The sequence below is a fragment of the Papilio xuthus genome, unplaced genomic scaffold (genome assembly GCF_000836235.2).
Source record: "Papilio xuthus unplaced genomic scaffold, Pxut_1.1 DF825928.1, whole genome shotgun sequence".
NCBI lineage: Eukaryota > Metazoa > Arthropoda > Insecta > Lepidoptera > Papilionidae > Papilio > Papilio xuthus.
In genome coordinates, this window is record NW_013532721.1 from 2,013,806 (window position 1) to 2,041,643 (window position 27,838).

Genomic DNA, 27,838 nt, shown 5'->3' on the forward strand with positions numbered 1-27,838 from the left:
TTTAGACTTTGTTCTTATGTAGCTAATAACCGTAAAAATTCAATGCTTCGTTCGCCACAGTAATTAGATGGGGAAGCAGAAAATTGTGCATTACAGGTAATTTTTATTGGAAAAACAGGAATGGCGTTCAGTTATAACATTATAAAAGGAGTACAGCCTTTGTATAAGCATTGGGGCATAGTTAGTTGCCACCCGGAAAAAATTGCTATGAAGTCCATAACGCTTTCTTTTTTATAGACGGAAGCCATACATATTGCATGATGTATTATTTACATATTACCCATGACTCGCCTTTGTCCACACTACACATTCTACTTGTAATAAAAATGTTTATTTTATTGTTTGATTAAATATGATTTGTTACGCCAACAAGAGATAATGTTATAATTAAACAAGCAGATAAAGTATTAAATGTTTTGAAAAATAAAATGGTTTTAATTTTTATATCACAAAGAATTTTATAACATCACAGAATATAATTTTAAATATAATTTTATATTAGACTGCGAGTTAAAAGTGAAACAATTAGTTCTTAGAATTGTTAAGATAGGAACCAGTTAACGTTCCGTCTTGGAACATTCTCAACTTTGAATGAACTTGAACGAAATTAATTTTCTTTAATTCAGACTGTTAAATTATGTGATAGTTATACCAAATAACGATTTTAATTCTTTAATATAATAGTTGAATTTGTTTTCGAACATTGCATCGCTATATTGTTTGACTTGTAATTTAAACATTACCAATAAATATTGTATTTTAATTCTATCCTACTATACTCGTTTATGTATTTTGTGGGTTTGTATTTCTTGAGACAAATCGGCACATTTATATAACAGCTGACGTAACTGCTGAATGTAGTATTGAAGTTTAGTGAATTCAGGTCTAATGATTTTATCTTTTTCAAAATTATGTCAAATGTAATAATTGCCTAATCTTTTTCTCTACGGATAAATTGTTACATTTCAAAATAGCAATCTGATAAATTAGGCTTTTTGAATTAGCTAATTTGTTGTCTGTCTGCCTAAGAGATCTTAGGACAAGTTACTAAATTTAAAAGAAACATTTAGAAGATACTAATAGTATACTTTAGTAACTAGGATAGATAGGATAAATATCATGTAGTAGCTGTCGCCGGCAACTCCGTCCGTACGTTATTAAGAAAAACATAATTAGTTCAAGGCAATTATTCGAATTTTTCTCACCTTTTAAACCTTACCTTGACCTCCACGAACATTTCAAGAACAACATGAGATAAATCCGCTCAGCCGTTGTAGAATTTTAGCGAGACTAACGAACAGCAATTGTTTCTTTATATATATAGTTTAAAAATGTAAATAACAAAGTAAATAGGCATATATTTCTGCAATCTTCACCAATACCAGGCGCAAGTTCTCAGTCATGTCTCTAGAGACAGCTGTAAACTTTGCCGCACGACTTTATTTCAAACTGGCTCATCTTATACAGCCTCCAAATATGTTTGAATACATTTCCTTAAGACTACATTAAATATTTTACTGAATGGCATTTTATGTTTGAAATGACAATTTCAGAAATTGTGTAGTTCAAGACCAATCGTTACTGACAAAAGAATGGTTCTAATATTTTAATTCTCTCTTTCAATCGATACGGTTTTTTTTTTCAAATCTGATTCGTTAGAAGTTTTTACTATCAAAATGAAAATAGAGATGTAATTTTAGATATTTCGTATATGAACGTACATGAAGAATAAATTAATAGACGGGGCATTCATTACATTTTCTTTTGCATTGTTCCAGTCTAGTCACATAATAATGATGTGACGATTTTATAAAACGATACCTAAAAGTTAAAATACATAGTATACTGAATTCTTAGTGCCAATGAAATTGTTGAATGAAATTCATTAAAAAATTGGAGTGAGATATTTTAAAAATGTTCTTTGTAATTAAACATCTGTAACGATTTATTCTGATGGCTCCTGTACTATAATTACGAATAGTGCGTATATCTAATTATCTGTGAACCATATGGTGCTGCCTTGTGTAGTTTAAGACTGTTTAAATATTGTGGCCTTTATTAAGGAAATTCATCTCATAAAGTACGAAAATAAGCGTTAAAATACAGATGAAGAGGAAATAAATGAATAAAAAAATTAATGTAGACAACAGTTTGTGTGAAAATGTTTGACGTCGTTCTTTTGAGAAGTAAATTCAGTGCACGCTCTCGTCTACCAATGACAGTTCTTTCTAATGAGTATACGTCCTCCTGTAGAATGAGTCTGTTTGTTGTTTGTTTAAAATCTATATTTTTATCAGATCTGTCAGTACTCTTTATACATTGTGTGTTTTCGTCATTGATAAAGATAAACCAACTCCTTAAAATGTGATATAATGGGAGGGGTAATGTTTTACATTTGTTATTATGTTTTATGTATGTGGGTTTGAATGTATGTCACTTCTATTTCAATGAGTAATGTGTTATTCGTCTCCTTCCTCTGAATGTCAAACAGTCGAGTTATTTGATTTTCTGATTAACAAACAGTGTTTTTAACTATCTACTATGGACGTAGTCCGTTGCTGAGAATAGATGTTGCCTATTGAGCTCTAACACATTATAATTGTATAGTTCCTAATTATTAAGTAATTGAACCGCGCACTGCTAAGACAAATACTGAATGTTTAATGACCGTATCTAATTGAATTCTGTTAGTTCACTGCAATTGAAATGCCTTTTACTATGTACTTTGTAACTTATGTACATTTATCCGACGTTCTTACGATGAAAGAAAACATCGTGATGCAACCAACACATATCTGAGAAGAAATTAAAAGATATGTGTGAAGCCAACCAACCCGCACTTGGCCAGCGTGGTTGACTATGGCCTAATCACCCTTAAGTTAGGGTAGGCTCCGAGCACCTCGGTGGGGACATATGAGCTGATGATGATGATGATGTACTTTGTATTAATTTGTTTAAAATAAGCACATAGACTTGACTTATCTATCAGTTTTAAAGAGTTTAAGGAAATACAAATGACGATATGTTTTATACAGAGATTTTGCTCTAAGAAACCAACGGTTAAGCAACTACAATTGAAAAGGTACCGCAACATAGTTGTTAGTAGAGAATGTAATAGACATAATGTTCTAATGATTTGTAAAAATCCATAAAGTTATTATAGTTCTACATCAACGAAGATAAAGTCTTTTTGAATATGCTGGAAATTATACCAGTTTTGTTTTGTGAAAAGTGGAAAAAACTAAAAACTTCAACTGCGTTTAAAAAGTAGCGAAGTAAAAGTGTTTTAAGTCCTACTTCTTCATTGCTACTGTTTTAATGAGAAGAGTGAATAAATTAAAAGTAAAAAGGAAACACTTCACTTTCATGCTTAGCTTATTGTGGTAAACGAAAGCAAGGGGTTTAAAGTGCAGCTTTTATTAAGAAATACTGAAATAAAGTCAAAACTTTTACTTGTATAAAACTTTCAATTTTAATTTTATTACTATATTAATACGGGAAGCGAAAATTTGCAACCATTTTTGGCCTCAACTTCGATCTTTCGAACTTAAATGACTTATCGTCGAGTTTGTAAACAATTGTTGAATTTGTAGTTGAGTTTTGAATACTTAACATCTTGCAACTAATGTACGATCTGATGGACATATTTCTTATGTTAAAAATAAAAAAATTGTAATGTGAAAATGTTTCATTCTTCGTAAAAATAAATTCGATGCATAAAAAATTTCAACAAAAACATGTACATAGGTCTTCCTATTTTATTCTTTTGCCTAATTTATTTTATTAATTTTAATATAGACTTAATTTGTAAAGTGTAAAAACATATTAGCTGTTCGTTTTAAATACTAAAGCAAAGTACTCTTGATACAAAATACGTAAGCGATATGTGAGAATGTCTTTTACACAGACGACGCCGCTGTACGTAAATAAAGCCGGCTGAAAATCAGTGCTGCGGGTTGCCGCAATTTACACTGAGAGCGGACTTCTTTGTGACGTCATAGTGTAGCAAAGCCAATATGAATTACTTTAATTTTTAACATATTATAAGCCAAATTAAAATGCAATTAATTTAGTCTTCAGGTCTAGCAGTGTTAACAACAGTCCGCTGTTTCTATAGTGTCTTAAATAACATAGAGAAAATATGTCAATTCAACATACCATTTCCTTATAAAATCTACCAAAGTATACATTTTCATCTGATTCAATTTATTTGCTATTTAGCTTGGCCCAATCGCATTTTATACTGCAATTGCAGTGTCCATCAAGTTAACTAGTTTAGCAGTGCATTAATGAAACCCGAGCGCAAAGGGAGAGCAATTCGAAAAGCTCACGAGTGTGTGGGTATTGTATACATTGTTACGAGACATTTATTTATTTATTTAGTAGATGTCGCTCGTGACTCCGTGTCCGCGTGTGTGTATGATATACATTCAACATATTACTTGACAATTCCACTATTCGAAACATCAACGATGTTCTTTTTAAATTTATTTTATATGCTCGAGAAAGGATCAGTTGCCGACAGATACGGAACCTTTTTACACTTTTTTTACTCGTAATTTTTACATTTTTGTTTTTGAAACATATTATTTTTTTTTCCTTTTTTATCTCTATTTAAAAGATTAGTTGAAAATACGACAGTGCGTGCTGATCTTTTCATTTCATTATTCTATTTTATATTTTCATTTTGTCTTTTTATTTTATTATATAAATTCCAAAATTTATCTTAATCCAACCGCTCTTTTCATCCTCATTATTTTCCGTCGTCTTTAAGATCGTTGCATTTAAAGTTTACATTATAGGTATTTACTCTGTTCACAATATGTAGCCATGTGATGTGGTCTAACTCTATAATAATATGCACAACAACCAATGAAATTATTTACGGTAATTGTAAAAAAAACCTTTAATTATTAACATGCTAAATAGTAAATTGAAATACATAGGCAAAAAAATATTACAAATGATTATGCTTTTTTTGGTTTTTACTTATATGTTTGTTAATAATAGTTATTTACAAAATAAGATTAAAATTAACTTTTGATATTTGTGCTTACTTTATTATTTCAAATACACACAATAAATATAAACAACGGTGATTGTTACATTGCAATTTTATTGTCGTTTAATATTTTTTTAGACTTTATTATTTTCATATTCTCACCCTTGAATTATTCAATATTACGTTTAAGTTAATATCGAATAAGCTTCGCCTTGAAAAGATTAATGTGTTCAACGTGACCGCACACATATTGATGTAAGGGAGTAAACTCAGTGGACTACGAAGAACGAAGTACGAAGCCTAAACGGAAGAAATGTTATAAATATAATACGTTTCATGCAATGAAGTTTAATTCCGAGTAATATAAAGGAACTAACTAAGAAAATAAAAGAGAAATAAACCTAATATCGTGGACAATCTAAATCTAGGAAAAAATAATATCACAATCCTTAAAGACAGAACGGGTTCCGGAAAGTCTAATGTCCTTATATTTTCTTGTATTTGTTTTAGAAAGTCATAGTATGGTATGCACCATAAAAATACTTAATTATACCAATGGCTAATTAATTTACAAACAAGCATGGTTTTAAGAACTAGGTTTACATTTTTTTTTTGTAATGTTAATTAAACATTAACTTAGGAAAATTAAATTTGATATTCCGGCTGGCTTCAACATTTACGAGGAATATTGCGATCGTAACAAGCGGCTCTTGTTACTTTACTAATTACCCGCTTTGATGTTTACAAATAAATGGTTAGCATTTAATAATAACCTATTTAATATCTATTCAATCAAAATAAAATAATACGCAACTTGACAGACGGCTACAGGCACTTTAAAATTAATAATTTCATCAACATATGATGACAATTTATGAATTAAAAATAAATGACACTATTTAATAGTGTCACTTATTTTTAATTCATAAATACACACATACACACACACATACACACATAATTTAGCCAGCTGTCGTAGATTGATAGCCTTAACGTAAACAATGACATGCTCGAGCGGGTTTATCGAGCAAGTACTATCGGGGAAAGTGGCGGTATTTCTTAAAAGCGACAGTCATTTGAACGTTTCCTAAGCATAGAGACGACGATGTGAGAATAATAGCCAATAGGAGCCAACTTTCAAATGTGTCTGTACGGAATGGCGGATTAATACTTATTGGTTTTTACTGTTATGTCATCGTTTGCGCAATTCACTGTTACATAACACAGTCAAGGACCCTGACTGTACGTGATGGTACCACAATTAAACTATAGAAATATTTAAAAAAAATCTAGATGACTTGCCACATCGATGCCTCGTTTTCCGCTTGCAAGTTCCTGGTCAATTTGTCCTCAATATATCAAACAGAACCAGAACTCTAAAGGGTCAGTGTCTACACTTTAGTAATAGAAAAACTGGCAACCGGGAAATTCAAAAACTATTTCGGAACTAAATCGAACAAACGTTATAACACATTTTATCGAATCCAAAATTAATATTCATATGAGTTACCAAAATGATGCTATTAAAGCGCATAGAGTTATTAATGGAAATAGGATTTTATGCTTCGAATATTATTTTTGTAATCAAATAAATTGAATACAAATATTGTTATCATTCAAAACAGAACTGCAATATAATTTATATGATTAAATCTTAGTTATATTCCAATCACGTCTGTTAAATTAATTACTCAAAGTTCGAATGCAATGTCCATCAAAATAATTAGGTTAATAGAACATGAATTTACTTTATATATTTAGGTTTAAATATAGGAGGAGAGTGTTCAGAAGTGCGATTTTTTAATATCGTATAAAAGATCGTTCTTATTTTATACTATATTATGTTAGAAACAATTCCTTAGGCTGATGTGTTTTGTTACAATAATCATCGTGCAATTTTGTAATTTTCATGTTTATTTAATTATTTATTTATTTATTTAAGCACAACCACAACATATATATAACACACATACAACTTATCAAATGAATAGTATTAGATCTTATACATATGTAAATATTGGTGTACATAACATTTACAGAGGTATTTATTTAGGTAATAGTTTAAGGTTTCGGAAATTATTATAAAATAGTAGATTTTTTTTTTATCTTTGTAATTATTCTATAGATTATGCATACTGAAATAAGTTTTAATAATTTTTTTGAAAGAGTTAAAGTTCGTGCCAAAGAGATCTATATTATTTGTAGTTTGTTTTTCAAGTAATCTGTTATATCCAGAACATATCCTGTTTAGTGGCGAGTGCTGGCCGAGATTTGTCCTACACCTGGGGACGTGAAAGAGCTTGTTAGTGCCGCGTGCGTTTTGTCTAGGCACCGAAAAGAACACATTCTCAAGCAGCTGTTGGCAATGAAGTGAACCATTTAGAAGCTTATATAGAAAGCATGTATCTAATACCTCTCTTCTTGATTTAAGTGACATCATATTAAAGTGTTTTAACCTTTGAGTGTATGGACTACGATGTGAAAATCCTCTTGCATGGAATGCTAAATGACGTGTGAAGCTTCGTTGGATACCCTCAACTTGTTGCGACTGCACCGCGTACAACGGATTCCAAACAACACTCGCATATTCGAGTTGGCTACGCACGAAAGCATTATATAGCATCTGTTTTGTTTGTATAAGTTTGAAGTCTTGGGTGTTCCGTCTTAGAAAGCCTAAAGTCTTAGCAGCCTTGGCAACTATATTATTCACGTGCGTCGTAAACTTTAATTTAGAGTCTATTGTAACACCAAGGTCTTGTACTACTTCTAACTCGGATATAATCGCGCCGCCCAACTCATACTTTGTGACAAGCGGCTTCTTCTTCTTGCTAAATTTAATATGGTAACACTTTTTTACGTTGAGAGTCATAGAATTTTTAAAACACCACTCTTCTATTGCATTTAAATCCTCTTGTATGAGATTTGCATCAGCAGGGGATTTGACAATCTTGTATAACTTTAAATCGTCTGCGAACATAGATTTCTTGCAGTTTTTAATGCAGTAGGTCAGGTATGTCATTTATGAAAACCAAGAAGAGCAGGGGGCCAAGGTGAGAACCCTGAGGAACGCCGCTGTCAGCATAGAACACGTCTGATTCATACCCATTCACATATACATATTGTTATCTTTTGTTTAAATACGACTTTCCAGTCTAGTAAGGCCCCACCCAAACCGAATGCTTCAAGCTTGTCAACCAGCAGGGAATGGTTAACTTTGTCAAAAGCACTGCTGAAGTCCGTATAAATTGCATCGACTTCCACGCCTTTATCAACATCATGCGATATCTCTGATACAAAATGAACAAGATTTGTGTGAGTGGAACGACCTAATCTGAAACCATGCATGTTTTCATGTAATGTGCAATTTTGTAATTTTTACTAACATCATACGGAATTAAGTAAAGCGATAGCTGTAGGTCTGAATAAATTAAGTACACGATTAAGTTCAAGTTATGTAAGCAAGCTTTGTATGCAGCTACGAGCTACGTACAAAAGAGTTTTTAATCTTGACGCCGATCAATTTAATTCACTTTCAGTATAGAAGCTAAAACTTAATTAGCCTTCAGTAATTATTAATTTAAATGGACATGAAGTACTAAAAAAATTCTATTAAAAATATTAAATTCGAATTTGTAGAATAAATTTAATCTGTTAAAAATGGTGTTTTTAAAATCAATCAACATAACTAAGAGTAGCTTATTACAGTAAACACGAAACTGTTACGAATCTGGCGATAAGATAAATGAAATTCATGTAGTAATAATTTACCTGTAATTGGTGGATTCGTGGTAATGCCAGTAAAGTGGTAACCGTCACAGTGACCACAACCAACATGAAGTGTATAGCATGTAAGTATTTTCTGTTTAATATTTTTATACTAATAAATTTTGTTCCATACAATATAATATATTTTAATAAATAAATTTAAATGCAACTCTTTATAAGCTTTCGACTTAACATTATGAAAATTAAAAGATTTTTTTATATTACAAGGTGGCAAACCAGCGAGCGGCCACCTGAAATCGCTGATATAGCGAAGTGACCGTTGCCCATAGACATACCAATTGCATATGCCTACCTTTAATCGACGGAGGAGAGGATGCACAGAAAGAAAATATATTCCCTTTCCATGCATCCTCTCATCCGAAAAGTCCACTTCCACTTCCCATCCTTTCCTTATAATAAAAAAGGTGCGAAGGGAAAGAGAACTAAAATAGGCCTCCGGTACGCACTCATCAGACGAAACGCGGAATAGCTTCCACTTTACGCCAGTCTTCTGTGTGGTTGTGGTATTTCACCGGGCAAGCCGGGCCAATTCGTGCGAAGATGTTAAAGCGGGCTCTACCACTGTTAAAACTATTACAATACATTTACATTATTATATTGTATATACAAAAATAAGTGGGACGAAATTTTAAAAAAATTAATGATTATTCGAAAAATATGTGGAGATTACTAAATTTTTAAATATTTTTTCGAACATGTTCTAAGATTTCATCACATTGTTGATCCACTGATAAAAGAGGTTAAGATAAAACCTAAAATATAAAAGTAATCAAAGCAAGAATAAAAGTAAACATATTTCAATAAGAATTACTTAACTCTATATTAATTTTTAAGTGACTAATTAATCTACCAAAATAATACTATAAACTATATACTAAAACTAAACCAAACTAAATAATATAAAAAATCGACTCAAATCATTGCGGTCGCACAAATTAAATTAGCAAGCAAGAATTAAAGTTTTTCCAGATGTTAAAATCCCTAATTTTAGCCAACCGCTGTGAGTTATATTAAGGTATATTATTATGTAAGAAAGTGGATTTAAATATATATTGATAGATATGTATGGAAGAGTACATACTGTAGACAGTCTGTAGGGAAAATCACAGGTTGATGATATTTTATTACGTAAAGATAGCATTGTGAAATATTGATTAAATTTTATGCAGTATTATTTCATTCCTTCTGATTTTCTTGAGTGGTTTCAGTGACATTGTTAGCCATCGTGGCAATGGGTCGTTGCAGTAACGATGCTGCACTTTTATTGGAGGGAAATCTAAGATTAACAACAAAATTTTTCTCAGTAAGGAATTTCATTTTATGACTTTATATTCAAAAATTCACACATTTTTATACACTGTAAGTACTAAATTTCAGGAAGTTGCAAAAAATAACAACAATGATAGTTTTGTGATGTCGCCGTTTTCGGTCCTTACGCCACTAGCGCAACTCGTTTTGGGCTCAGGAGGAGGCACCCACAATGAAATTCTTACGGCAATCGGCATGCCAAATGATCAGTCGGTAAGAATCTTACTTCTTAATAATATCTTTTTAATATCATAAATGCAAATGTTTCGACAGATGAGTGGGTTGTATGGATAATTTTAGATGGTATCTCCAGTAACGTCTAAACGGATCTCGATGGAACTTGGGATGGATGTTGAACATAGTTTTTTTTAATTCCGCGCGGACAGCTAGTAAAATTATAAATGCGATGGATCTCTCTGATATGTGGCATAGATGTAGTCTTGAAGTACACATAGGCTACTAAATTTTTTTTAACTTCTCGCGAAAGGAATCGCGGGCGACTGCTAGTATTATGATTATTAAACAATTATAGAATTTTAACTATTATAGCATATGACTTGCATGCGTGAAGTGTTCCTTTATCATGAGACAAAACGTCAAGATACAAAAAAAATGACAAAAAAGACCCTCCTATTGCCGCAAAAGAAAACTATATCTTTAAGGACTTCATTTTTTAACATTTAAACTTACAGACAATATCTGCTTTTACTGAATTGACGACTAGACTTGGGTCCTTAGAAGGGACTGTGTTAAGACTAGTTAACAGAATTTACGTCAGTAAAAAATTCAATCTTAATAAACATTATGCAGCTATGACAGATCAGACCCTCAATTCGGAGATAAAAAGCGCAGACTTTTCTCAAGCGGACAAAACAGCAACAGAAATAAATAAATGGGTGAGTAAATTAAATAAGTATATTTGCAACGGGTGATATATTGTTTCTTAGTTTAATTTTAACTATTTTTTTTTGTTTTAGGTTGAAGTTCAGACAAACAATCGCATCAAAAATTTAATCGATCCTAAAGATTTAAGTAAAGTTGTTGTACTACTTGTTAATTCTATTTACTTCCAGGTTCGATTTTTCATTTAAGTATTAATACTTAATCCTTTAGTTAGATATATATTTTTTGTTTTTTTTTTAATTAACAGAGTACCTGGCAAAATCAGTTCTCTATAGATTCAACAACGAGCCGTGATTTCCATGTAACAAAAAACATAACGGTAAAAGTACCGATGATGCGTCAAACTGCAACATTCAATTTCGTTAGAAGTGACGAGCTTAAATCAACAGTGAGTTAAATTAATATATTTCTTGATTTTAAAATTAAAAATATGTAATTAAAACCATTTCTAACATTACAACAATATCCATTTAGCCCTAGTAAAAAATACGATTTTATATACATACTGGCTGTTGCTCGTGACTTCATGCGCGCGGTTTTAAAAAAATATACAGCGGCCGAATTTCAGACCTTCTGCATATGCATATAAAATATCATAAAAATCGGTCAAACAGTTTCAGAGGAGTATGGCAACTAACACTGTGACAGGAGTATTTTATATATAAGGAGACATGGTAGCGTCAAAATCAGCTCCATATTGTTTAAAATTACTGCTATTTTCAGATAATTGAACTACCTTATGTAGGCAATAATTCTGCACTTTATATAATCCTCCCAAATGATGTAGATGGAATTACTCAGCTTCAGAATGCATTAAACGATTATTCAATCTTGGAAAAAGCTTTACAAAATATGCAGACAGATCTTATAGATGTGCAAATACCGAGATTTACTATTGAAACCAAAATAAACTTGAAAAGTGTCCTACGTAATGTGAGTACTTTCGTTTTAGAAAAAAATTATAACTTTATTACTATAAAATATTATTATCCTTGTAATGCTATGTTTTAAAATGTAAAATTCGTTTGTAGTTGGGAGTTGAGAAAGTTTTTGATCCTATTGAATCTGACCTGTCTAAAATAGTAGATGAACAAAGCGAACAATTATACGTTGGTCAAGCAACTCAAAAGGCTTTTGTTGATGTAAATGAAAAAGGCACCGCAGCAGGAGCTGCGAATGGTAAGTGTTATCGGTCGTAGGTTTAGGTTTTAGACCCGTCGGGGGTCCTTCTTTAGGGTTTCGAGTTGCGCCAGGCCCAAACGCCTGCTGGACTACTGCGAATGTAGCCTGTTGATCAAATCACCCTAAAGTAGGGCCCCCGACGTGTCTGAAACTAGTTGGTACCTACATACACCGAAGTATAAGTGAGTGAAGCCGTGATTTTTAATTAATTTTGTATAACGAATTTTTTTTTAAATAAAATAACACTATTTTCAAATAATATAAATATAAAAAATAGGAGCGTCATTGGCTCAGTGGTTAAGCACTTGCAATCTGCAATTCCTGGGTTCAAATCCCGCCATGTACCAATGTGTTTTTTATTTACGATTTACATATGTACATTTCATACGGTGTTCTTACGGTGAAGGAAAACATCGTGATGCAACCTGTACGTATCTGAGAAGAAATTCAAAGATATGTGTGAAGTCAACCAACCCGCACTTGGCCAGCGTGGTTGACTATGGCCTAATCACCCTTAACTTGGGGTAGGCTCCGAGTCCCTCGGTGGGAACGTTTAGTGAGCTGATGATGATGATGATGATGATTTTCAAATAAGTCTGATTTTACCTTTGCCATCGTCATATGCAATGGGTTGGTGATTTGAAATGTTCAAAGAAAGGCGCCTATGGTTATGCGATGGCCGGGACTAAAGATTGAGTCGATTAGTCATCATATTTTTTTCATTTTATTTTGAATACACATCATTTTTTCTAGAATTAAAGATACAGATGTCAGCTCCTCTTATTATGAACTACTTCGTTGCGGACAGACCATTTGTTTTCGACTTAAGGATTCATAATATTCCAATATTTAGAGGGATTTATACTGCTTCATAATTTGTTTGGTAATTTTTTTTAATTCTCTTTTATAACTGTTTATTTATAATATTGTTTATGATAAATTAAATGTTATTAATAGTAATTTATTTTTACAGGTCACAGTACGTCATTTCATTAACATTATTTACCACGTAAGAGACAACAATCAAAATTAACGTAACAAAATATTAATCAAAATAACACTGTCTCTTAATTTTGTGTAATTGGTGATATAAGAAATAAATGAAATAAATATTGGCATTATTGTATCATGTTTTCTTTTTCATTTCAACAGTGTCTAGACTTTTTGTGTTCCAATTTGAGAAAGTTTTACATAAGCACATTCCTGAGTAAGGAGTAAATTAATAAAACTACGCACTAAGTATAATTATTGCAATGGAAATTCATTTATTGCCAGTGAAATAATTGATTTTAATGACAAAGTTTAAATTTAAAATATCAAAGTGATCATTTTTTGTATAAGTAAAATCGAAACCAACATGAATGACGAATTTACAGCGAAGTTATTAAAAATATTTCCAACTGTAATTTCACGGAGTGAGAGAGAACACTGCACGTCAAATAACCTTTGTAAATCTATGAAATACTGCGATAAAAATAATAAACATTATTTCATGTCAAGGTATGATTTGATGTTTAGTATTTCATCATCAGCGCACTGTATGTCGCCACCGAAGGTCTCAGAGCCTACTCTAAGTTAGGGGTGATTAGTCCATAGTCAACCACGGACTGGTTGACTTTACACATATCTTTGAATTTCTTCTCAGATATGTGCAGGTTCCTTTATCGTAAGAACGTCGGATAAATGGACATATGCAAAAGCGGAAATCGAAAAAACACATTGGTACATGGCGGGATTCGAACCCAGGACCTGTAGATTGCAAGTCAAATGCTTGACTCCTGAACCACCGTTGCTTTATATTTAGTATACAGTGGAAGAAATTTGATTCGAATTTCACCGAATATGGTATAAATTTGAGGTTCTCTTGATTCTGGTCACACACGCGATGCAATCAAAAAGTAAAGTTCTTTACGCTGTCATATTGCAGAGTGCTGTTTTATATTATGCTACATGTCCCTTTGGCCAGCAAAAGGAATTTTTTAAAAGCCAAAAAGCTAGTGATGATTTTTGGAATACGCGTCCCCGGAACAAAACTGAATTGATAGTGTAAATTATAAACCAATAATATTCAGGTTTTTGTGAAAATAAAGATAAAAAGGAGTTTCATCAGCGTGAAAGTAACCGGGATAAGTAGTACTTAACTCTAGTGATTATTGTGGTACTTTTACTAACTACTGATGTCCTTTTATTTTTTTTCTTTAGCAATTCACCGAATAGTGCAAATATATCGACGTATTGATAGTTTTAAACGGTCGGAGTACGCAAACTTCAAACTTTAGTCCGTGTATGGTGAGCATCAATTAAAGACGTCATTCCTGTATGCGGACTCTAAGTTCTTTGATATGGGGTAATACGCACATCATAAAGAAAAGTTAACTACCAGAATTTTTAATGTAACCGTCGATGATATGTCGAGTTTCAACATCCCTAAACGTTAAATTTTTCAAGCGCTATCGTCACTTGTTTCAGAAGTGTTTTCAGTGCTATTTTAACAAAAGCTCCATTTTGAAGGCTGAAGGCACAAATACTGCGTGCATCGCTGTCTCACGTCGAGTGCGCTCTAAATGAGACTACGTACTTTTACTGAGTGCGTCTCATTGTTAAGCATGTCTCTCGCGCTTAGAAATTCTTGATACACTCGTACGTTCGTTATCATTCGGGAAATTTATGTGTACTTTGATATGAAGCTTAAATTCCCTATGTCTTGTATTTATCAATAATGAGATAACGAGATACTAATGCATTTTTCGAAGGAGAATAACGCCCTTACTAGTACATAATTTATTTATTGTGATCTTTTTTGTATCACTATCATCCTAGTCTTGGTTATTAATTGTTAGATATCATGACGTTTGTGATATCCTAACGTCAATCTCAATCTGCTCACGTTATAAATAATATTTTTGTACCTTTTATTACTATAAAATATTGATACTGAACTTGACGACTTTGCGATCAACTTAGTAAGTAACAAAACTTTTGTTACTTTGTACAATAGAATTTTCATTACTTTATTACTTTTGTCAATAATAACTCGGAGCCGTAATTCTTAGGAGCGGTTCAGACATAATGGATCACATTAGTTGATAACATTTTCCTTTCATGTTGCCAGACACACGCAAGTGGAGTCTCCATAATTTGCCTTTTTAATTTGACAAGAAGTGTAATTGAAAGATTGTCGATCTCAAAACTTATTCCAAGTTTTATAAAAGTATATTATATTTTTTTTTAGCTGACTTCATAAAGAAGGAGGTTATCAATTCGTCTGTATGTTATTTTTTTATGCGTGTTACCTCGTAACTCCGTCCCTGGTGCTCCGACTTTGAAATATTTTTTTTTAATAAAAATATATAAAAATATAATAATATTGAAATGTAATTTTGATTATAATGCACAAACAACACTCATGATTTTTTTTATAAATATAACTTTTAAATATTTACATGTAAAGTTATAAAAAAGTTTTTTTTTAATTGGGAAATACAGAACATTTGTCTTATTTGTTTTATCTCCTTTGTTTCCGAAAACCAACATTTTAATTTTCTTTCGTAATCCGCCTCACTGAAAATGGAGGCGTCGTTTTTAAGGTGAATCATTTGTTTAAAAGTTTGAAGTGGATTAAATTTCCTTCGCCGAGTGCCCGTTTCAGTCAGTTCATTAGGTTAAATTGGTAAGCTGAATAACAATGTTCATGAATTTTCAATTACAATCAAAGAGTTATTACTGTATATCTATTTGTGAATATGACTAATAGAAAATAATATTATTAAATTTCATATTTCGTATTGTTTTGCTTATTTTCTCTACTTATATTTATATACTTTATACATACTGTTAGGAACAAAATGTGGCAGTGTATTGACGCAACACTAGCCTTACTAAAATGTCGACCTTTATGTCCCGTCACTATTCATTCTGACACTGGACTTCATAACGAAAGCACGTCATTCGCGTTAAAGGATTCTTACTAATAATTTCTTAAAATACATAAAGACACGTTGTTAGTTTCACAGTGTTTAATGGAATACAATTTATAATTTTGTGACTTTTACTACTAATTACTTACTAAGTCCAAAAGAAGATATAACTAATAATTTAGGCAGTACATAAAATAAATCAGATAACTAATAATGAACGATGTAAGCTTTTAGTTTTACAATATAATCGACAAAGATCTTGATCGATTGCTTAGTTACTACAGTGGGGTCGGGCGTCGTAGTCTTTTCACCGTCTACAAGTTGCGTAACTTAATAGATAAAAGTTAGGAGCTCAACTTTACGGCACTATAAGGCATTGCCTTCGAACGTTGAAGTGTTTCAATTTAATTAGTCTTCAATTTACGGCAATTTTCAAAGGGTAAGTTCAAACAAAACTGTATAGTAAATTGTTAATAACGTAATGAACACTTTGTACTTTGTAATAAAGCTCCGTTGACATGAATGAAGCTAATTGAAGCCCGTTTGAGCAGAGTCTATGACACGCTAAGTGAATATTGTAATTTTTGTGAGCTTAATGCTTGATCTTTGAGCTTTTGTCTTTTTGCATTTCGTCGTTCGGTTTTTTTTAAATAAGTTACTGATAAATACATTATTAGATTACGATTATGCCAACGTTATTGTAAAATTTATTTAAACGGGAACAGGTAATTAACAATTTTAAATATTTTGTTTGGGCTATTTGTTGGGATTTTTATACACAATATTTTTAAAATATGTATTATTTTGAAAGTGATACATAGGGTTTTTTATTTTCGCCCTTAATATAAAAAGTGTATTATTCGTTAAGCGTAAATAACAACAAAAAGTTTATACGTAGCGTTGTAAATAAAGTTGTTAAATTGACAACAAGCGATGCTTCTACTTTTTGTTTTTTATTTAAAGGTATATTGTCGAGACAAAGTTTTAATACGCAAAGTTTAAATACGTATTAAAAACGCTTTTACAAAATTGTATTACGCTATAAATAACGGTTTAACTGGGCCATGGTCAATACATTGACTACCCAAGGTAAAAACTGTACGATTATTAAAGGGGTGAACCTCTATAATCTCAAGCTTTTTTTTTAATAGGAGATAAATTCTAGAAATATTACAGAAAACAGACTAAAGACATTATTCTACGGCTAGCATAGACTTTCTTAAACCAAATTTGAATTGGATTAAGACAATCTTAGACTTATTATATTACTAAAACTATATATGTAAATGCAAAAGATTGGATATGGATACATGTTTTTTCGAATCGCAATGAAATTTGACACAGATGTAGAATATTGTCTGGAATAATAAATAGGCTATTTACGAACTTTTTTTTTTATACCGCGCGGACAGAGTCGCGATCATCAGCAGGTAACAGTAAAAATAGCATTATAAAATTAAATTTTTATGTTTTTTTATGATGATGAATATTAATAAATATTTATGATATTAAATTTACAAAAAGTGGTTTAATTAAATAAGGAAATTTTTTGTTCACGTGAAAATTTAACGACGAAGGGTTTGCTGTCGACATATGGATATAATTAATGCGTTAATTAATCTGGTCCTACAAGTGTTGCCATACTTGATATCTATTTAATTTGTCATTAGCAATGTATTTGAAATAGACATATTATAGCTGTGTTTTGTTACATTAATGTTCGAAATATTTAACAATTTCCAGTTAGTTCTTGTACAATATGGTTCTTTGTGTTATTAGAATCGTTTTACTGGGAACGCCAAATTATTAACACTAAATACAATTTTGAGAAAAGCTACCTTTTGACCCCACGGATCTTCGAAGCGCCCTTAAGCCCGAATACTCTATGCGCATTAATGTACCAACTAAGCCGATGCTCTTGGGGATCGGAGCTTATTATTTCTTTATAATTATTACCTTATGTACTCGGATAAACAACTTCCCAGCGAGATACTTTTCTTTTCTTCTTTAATAACGTTTGTCAAATCAATAATTAAGAAAGTTTGTCTGTTATTTCATTTATAATGTATGCATTTACTTATTGAAATAAATTTCTCCCAGCAGTTTAAATTTAATAGTCTTTGACATCGTTCCATTCTACAGTTCACCTGAACGGCCTTACTTAATGATCTCATAAAAAACGAACCCCGAGCCCAAGATTTAATTCCATTTCCAATTTTAAATATACGTCTAAGCTTAAAGGCAACTCCTAAGAGATAAATGAGATTAAAAGTGAGAATAAAAATTAATTGCATGTGAAGATATTTCCTTATCTCTTGATGATTTCACAGAAGTCCAGGGTTTAGGAATGGTTTTTACAACGCAGTATTCAAAAATCATGTTATGTTACGCATAATATACTCTAGGATCTGATTTTAAATTTCGCATATACTGAAAATGCTTTGCTTTGCAAAAAGACGTGTTCAAAAACAATAAATTTTGTTGTGAAGCTGATTGTAAATAGGAAGAACATTTTACACTGTGTGTCGATAAAGCTTTGGAGCCTCTGTTCTTGAAAATTTAAGCTTGCCCCTGCTGTGAATATATAATTCAAGAGCTGGATTGCCTAACTCGAACAGGGTGTACATTATCAATACAAATAGCCATCGATTTACATACTATAGTTTTTATTGCAGTGTTTTAAAATCAAACAAAAAACTGTCAAACGAACTGTTACATCAAATATCAGAGTCCACATAACGCTTTTAGTTAGGCTAAAAGCGATCAGTGTGGGTAAAAAAAAATGTAACATCTCTTTAATTTATCCGTATTTTTGATTTGAAAACTGACGACATGTAATTGCGTACTTAAATATATGTACATGTAAAGTAACACATTTTCTTATTAATATTCACAATACATTATGTTAATAACATGTAGTGATTTAAGAAGTAAAGAAATTAAATAGATTTGGCATTTTTAAACGTACGAAAAATATAATTCATTGTGACATTACGCACTTAACGATTGCCCTAATCTTACTTTATCTAACTTTACAAAGTTCTCGAAAACGTGAAAGAAGGAAAACTAATTGTCTAATTTGTTCCAAACTTCATAATAGGTGTCATTATTTAAATGTTAAAACGTGGAAAAAGGGACAATTTTTGGGTAAATACTAATTGGAACGGATTAGAATTTTACAATAAGTACTGAGGACCTATACGAAAAACAGGAAAGTCTTCGTAACGTCATCGACCAAATCAAGTTTACAGCGTCCCTATTGGAAGTAAACTATCACAATTTTCGTTTAAATTTTGACAAATTATTTTCGAATACAATCTCGTAAATTTTCGTGCTAGCCGCCCTGGTCTATGTAAATGTGGTGTACAGAGCGCGAATGAACTGTTTTGAATGTGCTAACTTTTTTATTTGGTAAATACCAAACTGATATATAAACACGGCTTAACACTCACGTATATACGTCCGGTGGCGGCACCGACTAGTTTCGAGCCCATCGGGGGCCCTTCATCAGGATGAGTGGTACTGGTATACACGAAAGTTTGAATAATTAGGTAAATACCGGCAAAGTTTAAACGTTTCTTTTTTGTTACTGTCATTGTTTAAATAAATAAACTAACATTTAATCCTTTCAATATTACAACACAATTAACAAAACATCACAAAATAATTATAAAGAAATAACACATAAAAATATAGGGTCCTTCAAGAAGCGAGCTTATCACCATCTCAAAGGCCGGCATCGCATCTGCGGTTCCTCTGGTATTGCTGATGTCCATGGGCGTCGTTTAACACCTCGGTGTTCCCGCTACTCGTTTGCCCCCTTCTGTTATAAAAAAAAAACAATTAATAAGAAGAAGGAAATATTTACAAAGAGTGTTGCAATGCTGATCTGATAAGGTTTCACTCAGCTTTGGTGTGGGGACGCCATTATACCGGTAACTAGCTGTTGTCCGCGGCTTTACCTACGCTATTTATGATTACGTATTCTATATTAATATCACATATATACACAAAATAAAAGAATATCAATTGGTAAACGAAACTAAATGTTCCCAAAATATGTTATTCTGCAAGTTTGAGAAACAAAGCAATTTAGATAAGTTTGGAAGACTAGCAACTTGTAAAAGTTTATTCTATCATGACATAGCGTCTTTGAGAACTTCTCCGATATAATCTAGTCTGAAAACTTAGAAATTAAATTGGTTCTATGAAACTTGAATAACTTTTTAAATATTTTATTAAGGTTCCATTTAGTCACTTAAATATAGTACGAATATATTTTATCAATGTTATGAGGAATTAATTTTGAGTTTTAAAACGCATTATTATAGTCGCTTGATAATTTATTTTGTTAAATATTAATTTTACACTATACAGACTTACGGAAAGCCTTGATTCTTGGAAAGTCTTTTGGTACTTTGAAATAAAAAAAAATATATCCGAAAATAGCTAGAAGGGTACTGTGTTTTTATCAGATAATCTTTGTCGGGTAGGCTTTAGTGATAAGAAAGGTTTTTTTTTAAATAAAAATGAATAATTCTTATTTTTTGGAGTATATATGTATTTAATTGTAAGTTGTAATTCATCTTTACATGAAAACTGGTTTAAATTTATAGTGTGTATGTAAGGAAACAACCGCACCAACAGGTGTTTCGGGTGTTCGGCGTTCGATATGTATTATTCATGGAGCGCTAACGAGTTGGCTTTGTCAATCGCAAATATGAACTGAGGCAAGTTCCTGAGATCTCCTCCCCGATATAAATTGAAAATATCTTTGTAACTTTGTAACAAGCGTAACGTAATATCGAAATGAAATATTACATTTTGTTTATTTTTCTTTGTATCATTAATAAGAAAAAAAAATCATGTTTAAATTATTTCCTTTGTGATAATATATTGTTAGGTAAACTGGCTGTCACCTGCAACTCCGTCCGCGCGCAATAAAATAACCTATGTTCCACATCTGTGCCAAATTTAAGCAAGAACAATGCAGATTCTCTGAAGATACCTTTAAACAAACATGCATCCATCCAAACATTAGCATTTTTATTAGTAAGATTATTGAGTTACGATTAATTGAAATATAAAAGCGACTGATGATTTTCTTACAAAGTTAACAAATATTCAAATGTCATTAATCAATAAAATATCTTTAATGCTATTATAATCAAGTTTTCGAGTTTTCGATTAAATAAATCCCAAAAATATGTCACAAGTGAGCTATCGCTTTTCTTGGCGAGTGATTTATTGTTTATAAAATTGTAAAGAAATCCGCGTGGGCCTCGTTATTTCGAGCGTCAGATCATACAAATATTTCTTGGTAAGATAATATTTCAAATTATATTATTCTAACTATATACTATATATCTAAATATATACTACTCTAAGGTTCTTTGTACAAAAGGCTTTGGTTCTCTCGAACCCCAGTGATTTTAGTCGCTAAGCGACTTACGAAACGTAATGTCCTAGAGGTTAGTGCACAGCTTGAGTCGCCGACATTTCTATCTGTCATCGTGTACGAATAATAGAGTCGGGGACTTATAAAAGGACTGTTTGGTAGTTTATTAGAAATAGATATCTTTATTAATTTTCTTTATGAATAAAAATTAATAATTGCCACAACGAACAATTTCACTTAATAAAGTTGAAATATTCATGTGATTCAGCACGGGAAATATTGGGCGACGAAATTTGCTTGAATTTAAATCGTCAGGTGGATACTTCGCGGTGCTTCGTTTATTAGTAGAACATTATTCATGAAAGTGCTCTCTCCCTAACGAGTCGGTTTGCAAACGAACGAATCTAGATAATAAACTAGTACATATTTAAATGTTACGATTAATCAAGCTCGAAAAGGAGACCATATTCAGTCATTTTAGGCAAATTTATCGTTAAGATGATTGATTTACTTAAGTCTGTAAAGAATAAATTTTCCTTATCCTTTTATGTATTTACGATGAAGTAGACAATATCATCAATTAATAGTAAGGAATACTGACTCAAAATCAATTTAAGAATTTAATTAATGAAACATGAATAAAATAGAACAAAAAATAATATATAATTGTTTACAAATTTCTTGAGAGTCTAGTAAACTCAAGGTCAGTTTTTGTTATCATAAAAATTAAATGACGTTTGACGTTCAACTACAGATACACACAATTTATTTATTAACAAAATACTAAGAAAAGATAGCTATATAAAATAGATTACACTGAGAACAACGAAGAGGAATCTTGCAGCTTCATTTCTTTGCCTCGTGTACTATTTCAAATTTCAAACTGATTATGAAGTCTATAGAAGTAGCGGTACTGCCGTTGCCTCTATTTCTACAAAATCCACTCATGCCTCGCACGTAGCTCGACAATCTCTATGATATATGTCACGTTCGCACCGATACAAAGGTGTTACATTCGCATTATATCCACTGTGCATTTTGCTATAAGATTTCAAATATATAGGTATTAACTAAAACTAGCATGTATTGTTATACTACGTAAAGTAAATTAGCCGACGTCTACGACTCTGGCTGCAAAGAATGATTAATACGTAGCCTATGTGTTCTTCCACGGCTGGTCGACACGGCCGTTGAAGCGTACTAGGACAAGCACGACCTTCAGTAATGAAGAGTACGAAGAAGAAGAATGTTCTTCCAGACTGTGTTCTACATATGTGGCAAGTTTCATCAAGATCCTTACACCTTACATCATACTTACCATCTAACAAACATCCATATAAAACTAAACATTTGCATTTATAATATTAGCAAAATTAATTATATCAAAGTACAGTCCAAAAACATACTTAATGCGAAAATTACAAACAAATAGCATAAAAATTCTCTGTCATTCACAACATTCTATAGTTTCTATAATTTATTGTATGAATTAAAAATTGATTTTAAAAAATTATACAAGTTGTATTTCATATTTTAATTCGATATATTTTGCGATATTTATTTACTTAAGACATCATAGTATGTGTAAGTTCCGAGCTAACATTGCATTAAGTCAATTTAAATTGATTGAAATTCTTTAGAGCCAGAATGCAATGGATGTAAAAGAATTTTTATTTAAGACTCTATTCTAACTTTTTAATTAACATATTACATGAGTACTGAGGAAAAATTATATACTTGTTATTAATTTTAATCTGTTTAAATGACTTTTTAAATTAGAAATTTCTTTTATATTTTTTTAAATATATTTTATATGAACTAGAATAAGCTCTACCTGCGTGCACATAGGATGGCCCAGTTTGCCGTCCTAGGCATTGCTGGATGGAAGAGACGGATAAAGATCTTCTTGAGGTACATGTTTGTGACTGGGTTGGGACGACGCGGGATATAGTGGAGACTTTGTGGGAGGCCAAGGTCAACTTCGAGTCCCTGCGTCACGTCAATTAGTTTATCGAACCGGCAATAACAGGTCCTGAGACATACAGAGTCAAATCCAAGATCACCTCTCAAAAAATAAAGTTAAAAACATTTAATTCATTCTTAGTTTACCTGATTACAAAAAACTTTTGTCAAAAACTAAATCAGATCTTTTGATGCATAGAAAACATTGTAATACTAATAAAACAAATCAATTATATTGAGTACTAAGTTGTTAGCTCTTTAAACGAAATAGTCGCGCAAAAATGTTGAGAGACAGAGTTTCAGACGGCGCTTATTTATTACTTTGATAGCGGCGCTCCTGCGCGGGGAATATTGTAATCACTGATGATTTACGATCGCCACGAGACGATTCCGTGATTCCAGACATTCCCCCGCCCTATTCGTTTGGCTTTTGTTGAGATTTTCACTTTTTAGTTACTTCTTTTCATTAAGCAGTAAAATTATTCTTCTCTTTAGTTCAGAGACGATGATAACAATTTGGTACTTTACAATATTTTTTTTTTGTTTAATTCATTCTTAATTATTTTGGGTTACGGAATAAGGTTTTAATCCACGTTTATATTAGTAGTAGTCGTCTTTTTATATGAACCATGTCTTAACTATCAGAGAACTAATCAGCTGTATGATGTTCTTACGTGATAGGATACAATATGTCACTGACCGATGTGATTGCTTCGAGCTTGTAAACACGGATTTTTCACAGATAAAACTTTTGTACCAGATATAAGATACCGTCAGACAGGATTCATTAATTTTGCATTATACAGTATAAAGCAAAACTGAGTTTTAAATAAAACGTTCGAGTGTATTATCGACCGTAGCTTCCGTGTCTAAATCATCGTGTTACAAAGACTCGAAGCCCATGAATAATTTACTAGGAAGAAATGAAAGCCTTGTGAAATTCTTACCTACGTGCTTTTAAGAACCGCATATTTTTGGATTTTTTTTTTTTGCTTTGAATAACATTTTAAGATATACGTTTACTCAGTTAATGATATCTCTTTGAAAAAATGGAATGTAAATTTTTTATATTACATGACATTTATTTGATAAATAGGAACTTCAATAAATACAATTTTTTTTTGTAATTTTAATAAACACTAATTCAGATTGCATTAGAAACAGGTATCAGAGACTCTGTCGGACGGGCACAACCAACAATATGTGAAAACGGACAATTCTTTTAATACTTTCTCTCTATTTTAATACCTTTGTTATTAAATTGAAATGAAATTGAAATTTGTACTAATATTATAAAGCGGAAGAGTTTGTTTGTTTAAAAGCGCTAATCTCAGGAACTACTGCTCCGATTTGAAAAATTATTTTTTTGTTGGATAGTCCATTTATAGAGGAAGGTTTAAGGATATATAACATTACGCTGCGACCATTATTTTTTCTTTAATTCCGCGCGGACAGAATCGCGGGCGACAGCTAGTATTATAAATGCGAATGTTTTGATGGATAGATATTTTTAAAGCTGGCTACAGAATGGCTGAACATATCTCGCTGAAAATTAGCAGCGATGTAGAACATAATCTGGAGAAACACATAGGCTACTAATTAAGTTTTTTTTTTAAATACCGTGCACACGAAGTCACGGGCGACAGCTAGTATTGAAATATTGCTGATTTTCCTCGAAGTCGTAATACACAATTGTTTACATAAATAAAGGTTTTCCAATTACTGTTAATCTCTTTCGTGAACTCTCGAATAAGGGTGCGAACTTTTTGACAGTTTAATAAGATAATAATAACGAGTGGAGAAAAGTTCTAATAAAATGAAATTCTTGAACGGTACTCGCTGCCTTTTCCAAACTTACTTTATGATTCAACCCTCAAGATGTTTTTTACGACTTTTCAGATAAAAAAATACATTTGTTATTAAATAAAAAGTTGTAGAGGAAAACCATATACTTAATTTATATGAATATTAGCACAATAGGTCAGTTGTTGGTTGATTTTGTCTTTAATTTATTATAAACTATCGGTCACCGCGACTCCGTCCGCGCGGAGTTAGTAAAAAATATTAGTAGCCTATGTGTTCTTCTAGACTTTATTCTTTATGTATACCAAATTTCATCGAGATCCGTTCAGCAGTTCTGGAGATACCTTCAGACAAACATCCATCCATCCATACATTTAAACATTCGCATTTCTAATAGTAGTATAAGTAGACTAGTAGAATATAAGTACCTTATCCGTGTTTTAATAAGGAAAAAGATTAAGCCCGAAAACAATGTGCAACTGAACTGAATGACGCAGTTTTAAAACAATAAGGAAAAATGTATTCTTTGAACGTTATTTGCAATCTAAGATCAAAAAAAAATTAAATAGTAAATTCAAAGATTAGGTAAAATATTGTCACTTCAGTTCTTTGTTTTCCGTTGGGCCAATAGCATTGTTTTCCCTAGGATCGGTTGACCGGTCCAATGGGAAACAAAAGTCATTTCTCATTACTAAGCGATTTACTTAAATGGAATACAAAATACTACATTGAGGTCCATTAACCCGTAAATTTAGTAAGACAACATAGCAAGTATGTCAGAGTTTGGTGCTCTATTAAGGTAGCCTTTGTCTCAACAGGGCTGTGCCGGCTAATTGCTTCTCTTTCATAGCGCGGGAAACAAGAAAATGCTTTTACCAGTCTTATACAATTACAATCTGTATTGTTGCTTAATGCAATTAGTTTTAACAAAGCAACAACGGTAATGCAACCCAGAAAAAACACATTTGTGATGATTTTTCTACTGTTCATAATTACATTTAAATGTAAACATAGTCTCAAAAAAACACATAGGCTACTTATAAAGTTTTTTTAATTTCGCGCGGAAGAAACTGCGGGCGACAGCTAGTGTAGTTTTAGATTTTACTATTATATAGTTTTTTTTATTCGATTTATATCTTCTAGCGATTTTGTTTTGTTAGTAAATCGCCAAGGATATAACTATTTCAAGGTTCGTTAAGTTACCGTAAATTTACATATATTCTGATTAGATATGCTGGCGTGTTATATTTGCGGACGCAAACTCACGTCGGAGAATCGAAAACTTTAAAAAAATATCACATACATGTATAATAAAAAATATATTTTTTAATTATTACTGATATTATCACATAAATTGAATAAAAATTAGATTTTGTTCAACTTAAAATTACATCAAATAGCAATTAAATACATTATTTTAAGTCTGAGTCATTTTCTAGTTTTTTTTTATACAGAACATAAGCATATGCATTGTGCCTCAGGGGAAGCCCTTGTCGTATTATCTTCACCGTGCGATGCGACCACGATTACTAAAGCCCCAAATTCACGACGACAAGACGGGTACCGCCAATAGGTAGTTATCAAGTCTAATAATTAATTAAATTGGTTAGTTTTTACATGTGAGGAATAATTCTGGAGCTAAAAGAAAATACAACTGTGTAGAGTAACTTCACTTTGGAAACATATACTTTATTATTTAAAATCTATTTTTTTTTAATTTACTGACAAAATCTTACTAATATAAATGACAAAGTTTGGATGAATGTTTGTTAGAAGGTAGCTCCAGGGCGGTGTATTGTCATCATCATCAGCTCACTATACGTCCCCACCGAGGGGCTCGGAGCCTACCCTAAGCTGAGGGTAATTAGGCCATAGTCAACCACACTGGCCAAGTGCGGGTTGGTTGACTTCACACATATCTTTGAATTTCTTCTCAGATATGTGCAGGTTGCATCACAATGTTTTCCTTCACCGTAAGAATGTCGGATAAATGTACAAATGTAAATCGAAAATCGAAAAACACATTGGTACATGGCGGGATTCGAACCCAGGACCTGCAGATTGCAAGTCAAGTGCTTGACCACTGAGCCACCGACGGTCATTGTATCTCGCTAAAACTTTACATGGATGTAGAACATGGTCTGGAAACATACAAAGGCTACTTCTAAGTTTTATTTAATACCACGTGGACATAGTCGTCAGCAAGTTTCTTTATAATTCACTGAGAAAATCCCACATTGTACAATATTTATTTGTAAATATACCTCAAATATAGAGATAACTCTTTCTTAGTATTCGATAATTAAAGGTTATCCTCATCATACTTTGAATAAACAAATTTAAGAAAACATCGGACTGACCCACGATATATCGATAACGTCAATGTTTGTATTGTATAAAAATACTAGCGGACCCGACAGACGTTGTCCTGTCTACACGTCTTTAATTTGAATAAATTAATATGAAGTTAATATTTGATGAAAATTGTGAATCTAAACCATTCCCAGATCCCCTTGAACACACACAAAACATTTCATCAAAATCAGTCCAGAAGTTCAGTGACATACACACTCACAA

General features: G+C 31.8%; 2 protein-coding genes across 2 annotated transcripts; one reads left to right on the forward strand and one right to left on the reverse strand.

Annotated features, from left to right (window-relative positions):
* Positions 1-7,121: 7,121 nt before the first annotated feature.
* On the reverse strand, positions 7,122-8,021 carry LOC106125042 (uncharacterized). Its single transcript, XM_013322128.1, has one exon. The coding sequence runs from the start codon at positions 8,019-8,021 to the stop codon at positions 7,122-7,124; it is 900 nt and encodes a 299-aa protein (XP_013177582.1).
* Positions 8,022-8,755: 734 nt separating this feature from the next.
* Positions 8,756-13,260, forward strand: serpin-1 (antitrypsin). Its single transcript, XM_013322860.1, has 10 exons — positions 8,756-8,850; positions 9,997-10,091; positions 10,166-10,309; positions 10,789-10,992; positions 11,074-11,169; positions 11,247-11,387; positions 11,723-11,932; positions 12,031-12,178; positions 12,935-13,064; positions 13,155-13,260. The coding sequence occupies exons 1-9, from the start codon at positions 8,835-8,837 to the stop codon at positions 13,054-13,056; spliced, it is 1,176 nt and encodes a 391-aa protein (XP_013178314.1). The 5' UTR covers positions 8,756-8,834; the 3' UTR covers positions 13,057-13,064; positions 13,155-13,260.
* The last annotated feature ends 14,578 nt before the right edge of the window (positions 13,261-27,838 follow it).